The sequence below is a fragment of the Ambystoma mexicanum genome, chromosome 4p (assembly GCF_040938575.1).
Source record: "Ambystoma mexicanum isolate Mex_15411 chromosome 4p, UKY_AmexF1_1, whole genome shotgun sequence".
In the NCBI taxonomy this organism is placed as follows: domain Eukaryota; kingdom Metazoa; phylum Chordata; class Amphibia; order Caudata; family Ambystomatidae; genus Ambystoma; species Ambystoma mexicanum.
Genome location: NC_090927.1, coordinates 1,261,241,699 through 1,261,260,698, shown reverse-complemented (window position 1 = coordinate 1,261,260,698; position 19,000 = coordinate 1,261,241,699). Strand labels below are relative to the sequence as shown.

Here is a 19,000-nt window from a genome sequence, read left to right as displayed (position 1 = left end):
TGTGGGATACTCAGAAGCAGAAGGTTTTCCCCCACGAGGGAAAAAGTGGCAGCCATCAAATCTTCCATTGTTCATGTCCTCAACAGAACAGTAACTACGGCCTGATGGTACCAGCACCTGCTGGGAGTACTGGGGGCATGCCTTCTGGTTATCCCTTATACCAGGCCTCCAAATGAGGAGGTGGCAGATGCATTTTTCGGCATCCTGGGATCAGGAGTCAGGCCATCAAAGAGACCCGGTCACTATACCCGCACACCTGCAGCAGGACCTCACTTGTTGGGGGCAAGATGCAAACCTCATGGTGGGCAAACTCTGGCAGATCGTACTAGAACTACAGATTCCTCACTGCACGGGTGGGGTGCTACCCTTGGGGATAAATTCTGTGCATGGTCTGTGGTCCCAGATCAACCAACAAAATCACATCAACTGGCTGGAAATGATGGCCATTTGGCTCGCACACAAAGCATTGCTCCCGCTCATCAGGAGCAGTGCAGTTTGCATTCAGACACACAACTCTACCTGCATGTACAACCTCAGCAAGCACGGCGGCACCAGATCCCTGCTACAATGCAGGATGATGACCCTCAGCATCTGGGAGTGGGAGATTGCGCATGACATCTGGATCTCAGCAGTGCATCTGTCGGAGGAATCAAAGCAGGAGGCGGACAGACTCAGTCGGTTGGTCACCGATGACTACAAGTGGCAACCGAATAAGTGAGTCCTTCGCAACATTTTCAGCAGGTGGGATCAGCCGGTCACAGATCTGTATGCGACGGAGAGCAACCAGACTTGTCATCAGTTCGTGTCCTGGGGGGGAAGAGGGCGCTGTCCCCCTGGGACACGCTTCGGATCACCTGGGACAGGATGTGGGCGTAAGCATTTCCTCCTACCCCGCTCATCCACAAGGTTGTTTGCAAGATCAGGCAGTCCCTGAGGCTGCGTCTCACTCTCACAGTGCCTCAGTGGCCGGCCAGGCCATGGTTCTCGGAGCTTCGACAGCAGTCAGTCCAGCCAGAAGTCCCTCTCCCGTTCGGGAAGAGCGCACTCCTTGCGTGGAGGACTGGGGGGGAATCCTTCACTCCTTCCTGGAGAGGCTAGCCCTAGCAGACTAGTACCTGAGCAGGTGACTCTTCAACATCTCTGGCTATCTCAGGACAACCTAAAAATCATCGAGGGGGCCAGGAGTCATGCTGCTACTCAAAAGCTGTATAAAAGCAAATGCCAGGTTCTGTTTCTGGCACAAGGAAAAAGGAGTGGACACGCCATCTTGCACACTGGATTAGGTGTTGTCTTTCTCTGCGTATTTAGGCAGATCAGGGGTCCAGGTCGACACCTGCCAGGCATACCTAGCGGCCATTGGCGCATACAGGAACTCTGACAAGTTTACCTTCACCTCGGCCAATCCAGTAGTGAAGAGGCATCTTGCAGGGTTAACAAGGCTGTACCCGCCTCTGAGATGCCCGCACGCAGTCTAGGATATCAACCTTGTTCTTAGCACCCTCGCGCACAAACCATACGAGCACAATGGCCACAGTAGAAATAATTTGTAACGCTCAAGACAACACTACTAGTGTGGCTTACTTCAGCTCGCAGAGTTCGTGAGATTCAGGTTCAGGTGGTTTCCGAGCCCTAGACTATGTTTCACCGGGACAGGGCCGTGCTTCGCACTCACCCCAGGTTCCTACCAAAGGTGGTCTCCTCCTTCAACATTAACAAAGACATTGTGCTCCCCACTTTCTTTCCAAACCCCAAAGAAGACGCTGAGAAGGCTCTTCACTTTTTAGATGTCAGAAGAACACTAAAATTCTATCTTGACAGAACTAAGGATTTTCGCAAAATGGATGCCTTATTTGTCACATTTGGCAGGTCAAGGACTGGACAACAAGCGTCCAAAGGGTCGATGGCTAGATGGATGACTGCAGCAATCCAGGAGGCATACAAGGCTCAGCACAAAGAATCACCAAAGGGCATGCACGCTCACGCAGTCAGGGCCAAAGCAGTGGCTGGTGCCTTTCAGCATCACGTACCGTGGCAAGTGATTAGCAGGGCAGCGACAACGGCCACACCATTGGCCTTCTGCAAGCACTACTGTCTGGCTGGATACCAGTGCCAGGGTGATGCAGCTTTTGGCCAGGCTGCCCTTCGTAATCTGTTTGCCTAGATTGTCAAGCTCTACTCATCAGTTGTAGTCGCCCATACAGGATGGAGGAAAGGGGATGGGACGTAATACTAATTAAGTCTTGCTCACCAGAGTGACTAACGTACTCATAAATCCATAGTCCCCTTTCTTCCATACGTCCACCATCCTCCCCCCCCTAAAAAAGAAGAGCAGGGTTGAAAAGTGAATACAGCTGACGCGTCAAAGGGGACTAAGGTGTGGCACCTGTGGGCGGGGTTAGGGTGCGCATGCTCCCAGAGCCGCTCCTGTGCATGTATAAATTTAAAGGGAAACTGTTATTTTCCTGGTTAAAAAGGTTCCATTCCCATCCCTAGCGAGCGTCGCCCTTGCACCACAAAAATGCTAAAAGGACCACAAATGTCTCAATATCAGCTGTCACTGTCCTTCACACTAACCTCTCAAAATCAGAATACTAAATTAAAAAACACTCTCCCAATCACTGTAAATGACACTGCCACTAAGAAGCCCACAAATATAGGCATTGAACTGGATTAAAAACAACCCCTGTAAAAAGGAAAATCTTTTTGATGTACCGTTATTAATATAAACAGCACAGGAATAACATCTGCAAACCATATCCTGGCTACTCTTTGAAATTAATTATTTACTTACGAGATCTCATTTTTGGAATATATGTAGGGCCATGAACGCAATGTTTAATTAGCTCTGATCACAAAGGCCTGATATTTTTCAGTGATATGTTTTTAAGAAAATGGGTAAAAATATATTTTCCAGATAAAATTACCTCTAATTTGGCTCCTATTTAGAGTATAGCTTGGAGCACAGATTAATTATTTCAATTACTATTAACCATTCACAGGGCACTGATCCATGTCAAGGTTTATCAAATCGCCCACACGCAATCAATGCTTGAAGGGGTTGATTAAGCAAAGTCGGTATCAAAGATTACCCAACCTGTAGCTCACATACTGTCATACGCGATAAATGTGTACCAAATACATGGACCAAATCTAGCTCTTCTAACACGTGGAATAGTGTGTGAGCGACTTCTATGTTGAAGTGAGAATATACTAGTTAATTCTATTCTAATTCCCATCCCACTGAATATTAAAAAAAATATCACCAAATATAAAACTGACTGTTCATGCCAACTTTCTTCTTTAACTTCATACTCCCCATATGAATGGGAATAGTAAAACTATCCTGCATTGAAACAAGAGATTACAAAAATCCCCACAGATGCCCTCGCTGGGAAGTGTAGATTGAAAACATCTCCTGTAAAGCTGCACTAGTGCTAGTACACGGCTGCTTGAAGTTCCAAGTAACTAGAACAGACATTGCATTACTGCCAATTATACCTTTATACTGGACAATGTTATCCTGCTCTGTGTGGCTGATGTTAAAATGAAACGTCCTGCTGCACTGTCCATGCACACTAGACTCATATTGAAGGCTTTGCCTGCAATATTTAAAGTAATCAAGCAATATTACTAAACAACTGTGTGTTGTAGCCTTACAGTCAGCATTTCTAACTAATCTAAATTAAGATGCAGAAGCAGACCCCACTGCATGGAGACGATAACACAAAAGCCCAAAGAGAAAATAGAGGGAAGAACTAAGGCAGGAATCATACAGAAAATTCAGAGGCAAAGAGGAAAGCACATCAAAATGTACAATACATCAAAACAGAATACAAATACTGTTTAGGGGGTAGGGACGAGAGGCTGGTCAGTAAAGAAGCCGAGTCAGGGGCTTTTTTCTTCTACCTTGTACCCATGGACTGATTTTGTAACGACAGAACGTTTGGAACCCTCTTTTCTTGGAGTTGAAGGCTTGTCCTTTGTTTTTGGTTTTCCCTGGAAAGAATCCTCCTGGTTATCAGTCATGTTTTCGCCTTCAGAGGCATGGCCGGAGGAGTTGTCCTACAACAAAAGAACATTATTTAAAATCTTGGTAGGGCCTTCCATTCTATAGATCCATGTTTATCAGGCTGTAAGAAATTTGCATTAAGCAGCCTTGCCTGCAATCTATCAATTATAAGCTTTTAGTGTGGGAAATCCACGTTTGATTTAGAGCTCAGAATGTAGCTCCCAATAAAACAACATTTCCAAGTCTAACTTGTCAGATCTGAGCACTTTCAGCTCACAGTGGACCGGGAGTAATTTCCCTTCATTTTGTAGCACTGAATAGCAAACATCACCTAACCAGTAATAGTATTTATGTAGCTTATATCGGCTTAGGCCAGCTTGTCATATGTTCTTAAAGTACTTTCCTTAGGGTTTGGTCTCAGCTCATGGTGCACATGCATATGGCAATAAGCAGGCCTCAAACACACAATTCATTTGTGTACATGAATGTTATTAAAATTTCTGTTGATGCTGTTTCTTTCTTCCTTACTTAGTTGCCCTGTATGTGCCTCTGATTTGTATGCATTGTGAGTCTTCATATGTATTGTATGTACTAGCACAAGTGTGTAGTAAGTCTTGAATTGCTAGCTAGTTAGTACCTGTTTAACATTACTCAAAAGCCAAGAGCCACCACTACCAGCTGGAGGACCTACACTACAAAAAAAGTGCAGTACTTCCAAAGACAATGAAGACAACCAAGAACATGAGGTAGAGGAAGTGCCTACCTCTAGCACACAGAGAGAACATGGCCGTGGCTGTTCTTTACCACTGTTGGGAATGTACCAAAGGCTAAAGCTACCAAAGTGAAATGCACTGAGTGCAACTACAGCCGCGGACTATCTGGACAGTACTCCTATGGGACCACCTCCATGCACTGCCACACCAAATCCAACCACTGCAATGCTCTCAGAAAGGTTGTTCCTTTCTTAGCAAGTAGGAGGCTGTCTTCCTCCACCTCATCTTCCTCAACCAATACTGTAACCACACAGCCTACTTCTGGGACACACAAATCCCACCAACTACCTTGCAAGCAATAATAGAGGCTGTTGATCCATATCTTTCAAAGACAACAGTCCTCTGTATATACTGCAACACACCCACTCTGCAGGGGGGAAGCAATTTCGAAAGTGCTTGTTTGTTTGTTTGTTTGTTTATTTTATTTAGTATAGCGCTCCAGACCCAGGGGTAAATGGGTGCTTAGGACAAGTTACAAAGTTACAGTATACAAGCGGTTATACAAATGTGGCGGGAATATGCCATATATAGTATGTACAGGCAGGTAGTAAGAAGCATTTCAGAGTATGTACAATATATACAATAAGAACTAAGCTTAATCTAACTAAGGGTTACCTTCTCCAGTAGCCAGCTGATGACTAGTGTTCTAAACAATTGGAAGGATTTGACCAGTTTAATATTCAGTGGCAGCGTGTTTCAAAGTTGAGGGGCGAGGACCGTGAAACTCGAGCCTCCCGCTCTTTTGGCGGTGAATCTGGGCACGATGAGGCTGAGGGTATTGGATGTTCTGGTGACTCTTGTGTTGGGTTTAAGAGTGAGTTTGTTAGTCAGGTATTGGGGGGCTAGGTGGTTTAAGGCTTTGTTGGTGAGGCACAGGGTTTTTAGGTCAATTTTTTGCTGAATGGATAACCATTTGCAAGAAATTCTTGTGTGGGAAATGTGCTCCCTCTTGGGAATATTTAGTGCTGCTCTCAGCGCATTATTTTGGAGGATCTGAAGTTTCTTGATTATGGCTTGGTTGGCACCAAGGTAGAGGCTATTACAGTAGTCAAGCTTTGATTGTATAAGGGCTCTCGCCAGAATGAGGCAACTGTTTGTAGATAGAAACGGTCTACAGGCCGTGATTAGTTTACCCGTGTAGGCGGTGGCTGAGGCAGTCATGTTAACTTGTTTGGCAAGGTTGGTATTGGCGTCCAAGTAGAAGCCTAACGTTTTCACGTTTTTCACAACTGGAATGATGTTGCCATCTATGGTGAAGTTTGAGTAATCGGGGCTGAGTTTCTGTAGATTATTAGTGGACCCGACTAGGAGGAGCTCAGTCTTCTCATCATTCAGACAGAGGCCGTGTGTGGCCATCCATGCCTGAATGATGGCGGAAGATTTAGTTAATCCTGGAAGCGTCAGTGTTATAGTTGCCAGAGATGGTGAGGAGTATCTGGGTGTCATCTGTGTAGTTGGTGTAGGTGACACCCAGATGGTCCAGTTTATCAAAGAGGGGTTTCGGAAAGATGTTATAGAGGGTAGGGGAAACGCAGGACCCTTGTGGGACAGCACAGGTAATGGGGTTGGGGTCAGCTGCAGCCATAGATGAAAAAACCCTCCTAGTTCTGTTGGCTAGGAAGGATTGAATCCACATGACAGCAGGGGGGGAGAAGTGGGCAGCAGAATAAAGGTGGTTGCAAAGTATTTTGTGGTCAACCAGGTCAAAGGCTGCTGAAAGGTCTAAGAGGAGTAGGATAGCTGCTTTATTTTTGTCCTTGATGTCATCAATCTGGCTTTTAAGGTCAACAAGGGCAGTTTCCGTTCCATGTTGAGGGCGAAAGCCAGATTTGACGCAGGCCTAGCAGTTGATTAGCCTCCAGGTAATGCTGGATTTGCAGATAGGCAACTCTGTCGAGGATTTTTAGCAGGAAGGGCACCGTGGTAATAGGCCTGTAGTTGGTGGGAATGGTTGGGTCAAGAGATTGTTTTTTTAGGAGGGGGAGAACCCAAGACTGTTTTAGGTTGTTAGGTACAGAATTAGTAGAGAAGGATAGGTTTACTAGTTTGGAAATAAATGGGGCGAGGTCTCGCGCCGCGTCTTTGATGATCTGTGCGGGGCAGCTGTCCCCTTTACAGTTAGAGGGTTTGAGGGATGCTATGATTTTTTGAATTTCAGATAAGGAAACCGGTTTAAAAGTAAAGCCGGAAGTATTGCTAGCAGGTGTGGGTGCGCTAGGTATGACGGCGTTGCTATTTGATAGTTGTAATCTTTTAGATTCGATTTTATTTTGAAGACCAGTGATTTTGTTAGCTAATGCATTTTGGATGCTGGTGCACGATGCCTTGTCCTTCACGCAGGTATCGGTTGGAGGATTCGGATTCTCTAATTCTTTCAGGATGGAGAAGAGTTCTTTGGCAGAGGATTGGGCATTGTTTATTCTGACATTATAGGCTTCTTTTTTGGTCCGGATTATCTCTTTCTTGTAGTGGGAGGAAATGGACGTAAGATTAGCTTTGTTTTCTGCAGAGGGGTTAGTTTTCCATATGGTTTCCAACTTGGCTTTCTTTTTTCTAAGAGTTTTGAGTTCCGGTGTGAACCAAGGGTTCAAGTGAGCTATAGGTTTGCATTTACGTTGCTTTAATGGGGCAACGGCATCAATAGTGCTAGTCAGGGCATCATTGTAGGAGTCGACTAGGAGGTTAAGGTCAGCGGTAGCTGGGATTGTGTTAAGAAGGGGGAGGACGAGTGGTGTTAGGGTCTCTGCGGTGATGTTGCGCTTGTTTCTCGTCAGGCAGGCTGGTGAGTAAGGGCACTGTTTTAGGTTAGGATTCTTTTGGTGGATGTCAAATAATATGAGGGAGTGGTCAGTCCATACAAGAGGTTGTGGGGCTTTGCAGGTGATGATGCAGTTGTGGGCTGCGACCCAGTCAATAGTTCTAGCTTTCTGGTGGGTAGGTAGAGTAACGACTTGGGTGAAGTTGTGCTCAGATAAGGCGTTAGGCAAGGAGGCCGCCGGAGCGTCGTTAGGGTCATTAAGCCCTAGGTTGAAATCTCCTAGAATGATATTTTGGGAGTGGGGCTTGGAATTCTCTGCTATGAGAGAGGTAATGTCTTCCTCGAAGGAGCTTGTGGGGCCTGGGGGCCTATATATGATTTGCAGGGTGATGGTACTCTTAGGGGTAGTTTGTACTTTGATGGTGAGGAGTTCGCAGGACTTAAGCAGGGGGGAGGTGATGAGTCTGAAGTCGAGAGAGGACTTGAATATGGAAGGTGTAATCAAGGAGCATGAAAAACACTGCCCCTACCATAGAATTAACACATGCGCAACATCTTCCCCTGTCAACCTGCCCCTCCATATTAGTGCTTGGTGCCTCGTCCCACATTTCCCTCCCCACGTTACGTTCTAAACTCCCCTGCAAAAAATAATAATACATCAAACAACAACAAAAGGAAGGTTCCTTTAGGAACCACCTTTCACAGTTAAAATATAGAACTAAAAAAAAAAAAATCTTAGACTCCATCTACTTTACATTTCTCAGTAAAGTAGATACTCAATAAGATTTTCCAACATTTCCATTAGCATTTTGTGTTATGCTAATGGGAATAATGTGGCGTTCATCCCCCGGCAGCCCAAGTTATCGGCCCAAGCGAAGCAAGGGCGGATAATGAGGGCTCTGGACCGTTATCCCCCATTCCAGCCCCTGCAATGGGGGATGAAGACCAATAGCAGCCCGGGTTCCCAAAGCAGTAACCCAGGGAGCTAAAAAAATAAATAAAGGATTTTTATTCCTATACCGGGATGGTGCAATGTTGAGTTTTTTTATGTTTTTACCTCAATGTCTGCGGACACTGGTCGCTGTCCGCGAATCCAACAAGGGTTGAGGAGGCGTTTCCAAAAATCGGACGCACTTCACGCACTGTGGCAGCTGCTGTAGCAAGGAAAATCCTTTTCCAGGATGGCCACCATGGAAAGGGAAGGCGTGGCTCCGTACAGAGCCCCTCTTCCCTTTCCATGGAAGCCTGCAGAAGGCGAAGAGAGAACCCTATGACCATATTACCACGAGCACAATATTTTTCCCTTTGAAACCTATCCCATTTTCCAATAAAATTACCATATAGCCGGTCCCAGGTGGACATGGCCACTTTAACCCCATTTGTCGTTGCTCGTGGTCATGGCCAGTAGCCATATTGTCTTGGTCACGACCTTATGCCATGCCCCTATGCCATGACCTGGACAATCTGGCCAATGCCCATGGCCACAGGCAATACCTCAGTCACCAAAAGTATATCACTATTTTTTGTACCTACATTATGACACTTGTCAATATATAAAACACAGGCACATTTGCAAAACCATGCTTTAAGGTCCTTGCCAATGCTCCTTATATGAGTTTGCTGGAAATCCACAAGTTTTATTTTTTCAAAAGTGTCAAAATATATGTACATACAAAAGTCATAACTTAGCCGCCCTTAACAAAACCCATTCAGACTTTACACAAACTCTCAAGGTCGGGTCTATAATCTTTCTGGAAATATTTGTCCACATTCGTCAAAAGGCAACAAAGTTATAAGCCATTTAATAATGTTGAGACCCCCCTAATTTAACCCCCTCTTGACAAAATCCCACCAAACTTTGCAAAACCATTCAGAATCAGGTCTAGAACAGAATTCCATAATTTCATGCAGTTTCATTGAGTGGCGCCAAAGTTATCATCCAAAACGGCATTTCACCAACCCTGTAATGCAGAAATAGGCATAGATGTCCAAGGACATCTGAAGTGTTCGCGAACATCACAGGTCTGCCCCGAACATCCGGACTGTTCGCAGACTTTGGGGGTAAAAAACAAAAATATTTTTACAGCCATATCCCATACCATCCTCATCACCCCTCACCTCCCCAGAGCTAGTTTGATAAGTTTGAAAAGTGCAATGTTGTGTTTTTTTATATGTTTACACCAGTCGCTGTCTGCGAATCCAACATGGGGGACGTTCCAAAAATCTGACGCACTTCACGCTTTTCATCATCCAATCAGTGGGCGCGACCAATGTCCGCGGACATCACGTCGCCATTTAGGCCAATCGGACTAAACGCAGATTTCACCAATTCTTTTTTACCTGCTTTTAGCCCGTTTTAAAGAAATCAACTGAACAGATTTATAAAAGCACGCTTTCAGGACCAAGCCGGCGCTCCTGCCGCTAATTTGGTTAATATTCAGTTTAGGCTATAGGCGTCAGCAAAAACATTTTTCCATTGCATCAATGGAATAAAAAAAATTTGGAATCCCCCCCATAACTTCGTCCCCCCCTTGACGAAACCTCACCAAATTTACCAAAGAAATTCAGAGCGGGCCATATACTTTTTTGCAAAGTTTGCTAAGGATTCGTCCAGGGGGAGCGAAGTTATAAGCTGCCCAAAAAGTGCTCTTCCTATGAGTTGCGCAATTTCACCATAACTACACGGCCGTTGAATATACGGGATACATTACTCACCGTAATCGTATTTCTGATGCTTGTATCTGCTTAGATTCACATGCTATGCATAGGCCGACATCTAGTGGAAGCTGCAGAGTATTCCAGTTGTTGTTTTCGAAACTCGAATAGGGACGTCAACAGGGCGTGCCAGTAATACTATCCCTAGTGTGATGTCCACTGTACCCATGGTCCTTCATGCGTCGAGGTCTCTCAGATTGTTTTGTTGCGGACATGAGGTAGCATGAAATGTATCGAGAGTAGAGGTGTATCCAAGCAGATATCTATCAGAGAAGCTCATTTAGGATTTGTACCGACTGATTTGTTAGCTGTGCTTCGAATACTTGAAGCGATTTGAAAACTGCTACGAGTTCAAGCAGGTTGATGTGGTTCTGTGATGCGAGTCCACAGACCATGTGCTGTGTGGTGAAGGTAATGAGTTCCCCACCCGGAGAGTGATGAGTCTGTTGTAACGATCGCTTGCACTGCCGGGTCGTAGAAGGGTTCTCCCTTTAACAGGTTTTCCTTTGTCCACCAGCGTAGGTTGCGTACTAGTGTTGGCGAAACGACCACTGGATCGTCCCTAGATCGTCCCACTGACCACTTGCCTGAGACCATTGTTTCGCCACTCCTGCATGGAACACATGCGCAGACGTGCGTGTGGGACTACAACACCATCATGTCTAGTAAACGCATTGCTTTGCGTACGCTTATCTGGCGAGCGGTTTGATAGAGGTATTTGCCGTAGCATGTTTTGAACCATTTCCATGGATGAAAAGACTAACCCTGCTTCCGTGTTCAAGACAGCTACTAGGAACTGTTTTGTGTTGTTTGGCACAAGTCTGGACCTTTTCTCGTTTATTGAGAAGCCCAATTCGAAGAGGTTTATGGTTCTTGGTGCATTTTATTTGCAAAGATGGAGTGATTCCCCTGTGATCAGTCATTCGTCCAGGTAGGGGTACACTGGGATTGCCTCCCTGCGCAGGTGCGCTGCACCACTTCCAGTACCTTGAACACCCTCGGAGCCGACGATATTCTGAAGGGCAGCACCTTAAATTGGTAGTGCTGGTTCGCTATCTTGAAACGCAACACTTTTCTGTGCGCTGGGAACATTCAAATATGAAAATAGGCATCGTCATATCCAGCGTTGCCATGTAGTTTACCCGCTTTAGCACAGGGATTACCTCTTGTAGCGTTGTCATGCAGAATTTTTGTGGCATTACATAAGTGTTTGCAGGTCGTAAGTCTGACACTGGGCACATAGATAGATCTTTCTTTGGCACAAGGAAGTAGGTTGAATAAATACCCTTGTTTACCTCGTTCATTGGTACGACCTCTATGGCGTCATTGAGTAGTAGCGCAGTGACCTCCTCGAGAAGGATGAGTTCTTTCTTCGTTGAGTTCCTTTGACGGTGGGGGATGGTTCAATGGTTTTTGGATGAGCTCCAGGCAATAACCTCCCGCCATGGTAGATAGCACCCACTAATCTGTGGTGATTCCCTCCCATGCGTGGGTGAAGTGTGAAATACTCCCTCCTACTGGAGAGGCATGGGAGGGGACCTGTAGCGGGCTGTCATTGTTTAGGAGGTGTACCTCCACCTCTGGATGTGGAGGACCTCCCCCGGCCACGCGATCGGCGCTGGCCTCTCTGGAATCCCTGCGAGGCTTGACCCTGGTTGTTACCCCAGGACGAGCGCTGACCTTGTCCATAACCCGAGTCTCTGAGAATTTTGGCCATGAAACCAACGAAAATTGCTTCCGCATCTCTGGCCTGGTGGATTGTTTCCCAGCTGGCCTAGAGCTTTAAGGGTATCATATTCCTCTTTGTCTGACTTTAACGTGTCTTCTACGGCTTTCCTGAATAAGGCATTGGGTTCCATCGGCATATTAAGGAGTGTAGCTTGGGTTTCAAGTTTGAAGCCAGACTGGCGAAGCCATGCGTGGCGTTTGATGATGGTCCCTTCGGCAATAGTCCTGCCTGCATTGACTGCGGCAACGGTTGTTTGTCTGGCTTAAGCTGGTCCCTTATGTAAAGTGGGTCAGATGACTCTGGGCGGAAAAGTTTTTCAACCCGCGGGTTGGCTGCCCGTGTCTGGTTTGGTGTTTCTAGAGATGGTTAAATCCTCCTTTGGACGGATTGCAGAATAGGAATGAATTGGGTGGCGGCTTTCTTGTCTCCCGATATGTTTTCTAGGAAATCTTTATCGAGCTGAGTCTCTTGTTACCAGCTGCCTTTATATGCATATCATTATGGAGTGGCTGATTTTCAACTGGCGAAAGCGGCCACTGGCGAGTCCTGTTGAATTGGTGAGGCTAGGTTATACACCAATTCCTCATCATCATTGTAAGGATCTGTCTCGTGAAAGGTTTCATTGTCGTCAGTGTCTGTGTGAACATCATGCAGATCACTCTGGACTGGTTCGATTGGAGTCGGAAAAGGAAGAGTATTAGGTTGTGTTTTCTTAGCTGGGGGCTGGGAGGTCGAAGCCTCAGCTGTTGGAGCTGTGGTTTGGAAGTTCTGGTATGCCTTTGGGTTCTTCTCAAAGAAGATGGCAAAAAAGGTCATCCTAGTCATGACCCTGTCTATGTCTTCGGCAGTCCATGTGGTTGAACTTGGAATGATACCAGGATACTGAGGACCAATGGCCTGTCCTAGGGGTGTAGGTTGGCCCTGGGGTGTATACTGGGCCGGAGTTTGAAGCTGGCCTTTGTTCTTTAAGGCTTCTGCCAAGGACCCCTCCTCCTGGAGAACAGTGTGCTTCTCCCTGCGAGTAGTGGTAGGCTCGTCTTTGTTAGACTTCTCCTTATGATTGGGGCTCTTGGAGGAGTGTTTCTTTGAATGTCTAGACTTAAGCAGGCTCTCAGGGACATGATTTTTCACCAAGCGGGATAAACTAGTGATTTTAGAGCTTACAGCCGTTTTCGACATGGGGTGTCGACTTTCGGCGGTGCAGCAGACCGCAGCCTTGTCTTCAGACATTCAGCCGATGTTTTGGGGACAGTGTCTTGTTTGTCTTTTGACTGACGGGGCCTGTCGTGAGGCGAGCGGGACCTTGAGTGTTCAGAGGACAGGGATTCTGTGGACCTCCCCCTTAACGCCGCGGGTGGGCGTTTGGTCGACGATGGTGTTGATTCCTTGCCCCGGGCTATGTGTTTAGTGCTAGGAGTCGTGAGAGTGCTTTCACTGCTGTCTTTTGGGGTCGGGGGCTTGCACTTGGGAACCTAATGGTTCCCCGTCGCCTTTGCTGTCCATAAAGACGGCAAGGCTGCCATCACTGACTGCTCTCTCCACGTCCATGGCGGCCTCAGCCTGCATGGCGTGATGGGCCCAGCGTTTAGTTCTCTGTTCCCAAAGTGTTTTTGGCTTGAAGAGCATGCAGGCTCAACAATGCCCCTTGTCATGATCCCATGCTAGACACAAATTGCACCCTCTGTGCTTGTCTATGAAGGGGATTTTTTTATTGCACATGGGGCAAAACTTAAATGGAGTGTTCTCCATCTTTATGTCAAATGGCAGGCATGCGAGAAAGGAGAGGATTAAGGGGAAAATGCATTCTACAATGACCACCCCCCACTCTCCCTACTGTTAGGGCCTAGGCCCAGTGCAGCCTTCCAAGGCCGAAAGGGTCTGTCGAGCCTGGAATTTCGTTCGACGGTCATCCTCTCCACCGCATCAATGAAGCAGTCGAAGTCGGTTTGGAGAAAGGACAGAGAGAGTAACTAATCTTCATTTTTTCAATAGTAAATGGCGTTAGCCGAAATGAACTCATCGATTAAGCATCCGTCACACACAGTGGCCATCACACTAGTTGTAGTATTACTGGCACGCCCTGTCGTCGTACCTTTTCGAGTTTTGAAAGCAACTGTTATACTCTGCAGCTTGCACTAGATGTCAGCCTATGCACAGCATGTGATCTAAGCAGATTCCACAGGCCTCAGAAGAACAAGTTACTTACCAACTGGTAACGTTCTTTCGACTGGATGTTCCTCCAAAGTATTCCTCATCTTTGATAATCACGTCCAGCTTCGGAAAAATGTTCTCGGCAGAGGGAGCTGTGTGTCAATGGCGTCGAGTCTATGTCCCTCGAAGGCCTCCGTCGAGGGTGACATCAGGTGTGTAAGTAGCATGCGCGGCGCCTGTTAGCCTCAGTTCTGTTTCTACCTCCTGTTCGTGTTGGCTGTTAGCCTAGGCAAGCAGTAGTCAGCCTTGCAAGAACAAAAGCTGTAACAGCATAGTAAATTCTACAGAGGGGTAGGATGGGAGGGCGATGAGGAATACATTGGAGGAGCATCCAGTCGAAAGAACTTTACCAGTTGGTAAGTAACTTGTTCTTCGAATGGATTGTGTCCTCCAACATATTCCTCATCTTTGATAGACTCCCAAAGCAGTATGCAGAATTGGAGGAGGGAGGAGAATTTGAAATTGTCGTCATTTTATAAGGCCGAATACAGTACTGCCTTACCAAAGACAAAATATTGAGTGGGAAGCATATAGACAGTAATGCTTTGTGAATGTATGCAACAATGACCATGTTGCAGCATCACAAATAGATTTAATATGTACACCCCTTTGAAGGGCTGCAGAAGAGGCTATATCTCTGGTAGAATAAGCTCTCAAACCCTCTGGCGGGTCCTTGCCTGCCAATTTGTGGCATTCTGAGATGCCAAGTTTAATCCGTCTTGATAAAGTCTGTTTTGAAATAGCTCGACCCAATTTTTGTTCCGGTGTAGCCAATAAAGAGTTGGTCATCCACTCTAAGTTTGGAGAACCTAGAAATATAGAAGCTAAAAGCTCTTCTACAGTCCAATCTATGGAGCCTTTCTTCCACTTTACTGGGATGCGGCAGGGAGGGTGGAGGTAAAACGCGGGCAGAACAATCTTTTGACTTGGATGAAAATCAGATACAACCTTAGGTAGGAAGGAGGGTTTTACCCTCAACACAACCCTGTCCTTGTGGAATACAGTATAGGGTGTCCTAGAAGAAAGTGCCTGCAACGCGCTCACTCCATGTGCAGATGTCAATGCAACCAACAATATGGTTTTGAAGGTCAATAACTTCAATGGACAAGTGTGCAAGGGTTCAAATGGGGCACCCATTAAAAACTTTAGAACCACTTTAAGGTCCCAAACTGGAACCTGAAAAGAAGAAGGTGAAAACACATTTGTGAGCCCTTTTAGAAATGTAATCACCAACGCAATTTTAAAAAGGAGGAGCATTCTTCCGAAGAGCGCTTGAAAATAGAAAGCTCTGCCAGAGAACCTTTAATGGTCCCAACATTAATACCTTTGTGTGCTAATGATAGGAGAAAAGATAACACATCCGGAGTTGAACATAGAAAAAGGATCAACTTTCTTTTCCCTGCACCAGTCGCAGAACTTGTTCCAACGGCAACAGTACATAGATTTTGTTGCTGGTCTTCTTGCTGAAAGCAACACCTCAATGACGTCATATGGGAGGTCCCAATCCTTGTACCTCAACCTTTCAGAAACCACAAGTGAAGGTTGAGAGTGTTGACCACTGGATGGAGAACCTAACCTTCCCTTTGCGAGAGAAGATTCTCTCTTTGCAGAAGACGAATCGGAGGACAGATGGACATATCAAGAAGGTCTGGGTACCACGTTCTCCTGGCCCAATCCAGGGCAATTAAGATCATGCGGCTTCCGAACCGTCACAGCCTCCTGATTACTTGAGGAATGATGGGGATCGGTGGAAATGCGTATAGTAGTGGGAACTCCCAATCTACCACAAATGCGTCTCCTAGAGCTCCTCTCGGAGGAAATTCCCTTGAGCAATACCGTTCACACTTCCGGTTGCAAACAGGTCTACTTGAGGGGTTCCCCAAAGGGCGAAGATCTCTTGAAGGACTTCCTGAGCTAGTGCCCACTCGTGGGATACTGCGCCCTGCCTGCTCACAGAGTCCGCCGTCGTGTTCGCCTCTCCGGCCAGGTGAACTGCTGATAAGGAGATTCCTTCTCGAATCACCCATACCAGAGCTGCATTGCCTCTCTGCACAGTGGTAGTGACTCTACACCTCCTCTCTTGTTGAGGTAGTGCATGGCCACTGTGTTGTCCTTCATTATCAGGACATTCTTTCCCCTGAACGAGGGCAGGAAGGCCTTCAGCTCTAGTCCGATTGGCCTCAGCGCCAAAAGGTTGATGTGTAATTTGGACTCCGATGGAGACCAACGACCGCTGACTGTTAGATCGCTGGCCTGGGCTCCCCACACTATGAGTGAGGCATCCGTCACTACTGTAATCTCCGGCCATGGCTGCCAAAAATGTTCTTCCCTTCAGAAAATTGTCCTTGCAGGCCCACCACAGAAGATCCTGTGCGACCCTGCTTGGAACCTGAAGTAGGTCCGTCATCTTTCCCGAGAACTGGGATCATGGAGTTCTTAGAGCCCATTGAAGGGATCTCATTCTCAGGCGGGTTTCTGGCACCAGAAAAATGCAGGATGCCATGAGGCCGAGCAACCTCAAGAAATCGAAGGCCGGAAGATTCTGGGCAGTTAAAAATATGGTAACCATCTGAAGAATGTCTTGTGCCCTTGCCTTGGGGGGGTGAGCTCTATCCCAAGGATGTGTCTAGTACAGCTCTGATATATTGGAGCTGCTGGGAAGGTGTCATATGTAACTTCTTGAAATTGAGGGAGAAGCCCAGTCTGTGAAGGGAGTGGCCAGTGACTGAGATGGTCCAGGGCCTGTTCGGGAGAGCGCGCCTCGATCAGCCAATCGTCCAGGTAGGGATAGACATGATGCGCTGCCACCACCACCATCAGTTTGCTGAAGACCCTCGGGCAAAGGTCAACCCGAATGGCAGGACTCGAAACTTTTAGAGCGAGCCGCCAACAGCGAACCTCGGGTATTTTCTGTGCTCGAGATGGATTGGCACATGAAAATAAGCATCCTGAAGGTCCAATGACGCCAATCAATCCTGTAACTGGAGGGCCTGAAGGATCTGAGAAAGTAGGACCATCTTGAATGTGTCCTTCCTGAGGAACTTGTTCAAGTATCTCAAGTCCAAGGTGGGTCTCAGTACCCCGTCTTTCTTGGGGATCAAAAAATATAGGGAATACCAACTCTTTTTCCTCTCTGCTACAGGTATGGCTCTATAGCACCTTTCTCTATCAGGGATAATATTTCCTGCATAAGAAGCAGATCTGGACTCTTCAAAGAGTGTTTCCCCAGTGATTGTCGTGAGGCTGCATTATGAATGGAAGGCAGTAACCTTGGGCTATTGTTTCCAGAGCCCAAGCATCTGAAGTAATGGCTTGCCATTCTTCGAGATGCTGATACAGTCTGCCCCCCACCGGTGATTTGTGACGCACGCTCGCAAAGTGGTTTTGAGGCAGTTGCTGCAGCTGCTGATGGTGGTAAGGAAGCTGCAGCTGGAGCTGGCTTTGCACTTTTACCTCGTCCACCACGAGGGATTTTCCTTTGGCCTCTTTGACTGGCCATTCCTCTTGCCTTTCCAAATGAGAAGTAGTAACGATAGGATCGTGCCCTCCATGATTGTCCTGATGAAAGAAAAGGCTGAGGTTGCCTAACTCGGCCCCTAAAAATTTGGCAGCCGCCTTTTGGGTCTAACCTCTGAAAGGCTCTCCTTCAGCCTTGATGCCAAAAAGGTGAGACCCGTCAAATGGCATGTTTAGAAGACGGGCCTGCACGTCTGGTGCGAAACCAGACTTCCGTAACCACGCAAATCTGCGTATAACCATGCTCGCAGCCATGGACCTGCTGACGCTGTCCGCAGTGTCGAGTCCAGATTGAAGGGATTCACGCATGGCTTCCTTGCCAACCTTAACAATAGCTAGGAAACCCTCCCTTTCTTCCCCTTCTGGAATGTGCTCCGCCGCCATGGATATGCACTCCCACAGAGTGTACGAAAACCTGACTAAGGCACTTGTGGAGTTGGCCAACTTTAGAGCCATACTCCCAGCTGAAAATACCTTGCGTGCCTATCCATCCACACGCTTGTGGTCCCTATCCAGAGGGATGGTAGAGTACGCTGCCTTATTTGATGTAGCAGTGGCTGCCTAGACCACCAGACTCTCGGGAGTGGGGTGCTTGGACAGATAGCCGGGGTCGCTCCTGGAAGGGCGGTATTTTCTGGTGAGGGATTTATCCACCGCAGGGATAGAATCCGGGGACTCCCAATTTTTGCCCACCCTATTTTATAAGGCTACATGAAAAGGTAAGATTGGGTCTGTAGGTGAACCTTGGTCCAGAAAATCGGTAAGGTCATCTTGGACAAATTGAACCAGAGGTCTAGCCCAGCCTAGATATTCTACCACTTTGGACATCAGGTGACGATACGAGGAGCCAGCGTGTTTGCCCGGCTCTGGCCTACCAAACTCCGTTTCAGGCGATGTATCAACACCACTGGCATTATGCAGTGTCGACAAGGTCCCTCGTTCTGCTCTCCTCCGAGATTAGACATTCTGGGACATCTGGAGTTCCAAATTCTAGGCCAAAGGGGACATCCTCTTCATCAGATCTTTCTTCTTCAAAAATCGAAGAAAGTGATTTAAAATACTCCTTTCTTGGCAAAGTGGTATATGTTTTTTCAGGAACAACCAAAGGTGTAGTAGGTTTCTAGGAAAGCTTTGGTTTAGTACCTTTATCAGTTTTAGGATGCCAAGAAGGCTGTGCTGTAACCAACGGAATCTTCGGCGTCAATGGTTTTGGTGTTGACAACCGTGTCGATGGTGTCGATAGTAATGGCGTCGAGGATTTGACGGCCCCCTTTGAAGATTTTGACTTC

General features: G+C 46.9%; 1 protein-coding gene across 4 annotated transcripts in view; it reads right to left on the bottom strand.

Annotated features, from left to right (window-relative positions):
• The window catches only part of PHF10 (PHD finger protein 10), an 815,357-nt gene that overhangs the window by 255,668 nt on the left and 540,689 nt on the right, over window positions 1-19,000 (bottom strand). For 3 of the 4 annotated variants that reach the window (XM_069606947.1, XM_069606948.1, XM_069606950.1), the window contains exon 9: window positions 3,907-4,062. The exons of the other annotated variant lie outside the window; for it this stretch is intronic. In XM_069606947.1, the coding sequence (XP_069463048.1) occupies window positions 3,907-4,062 (156 nt within the window). The remainder of the gene's footprint in view (window positions 1-3,906; window positions 4,063-19,000) is intronic. 4 annotated transcript variants of the gene reach the window in all.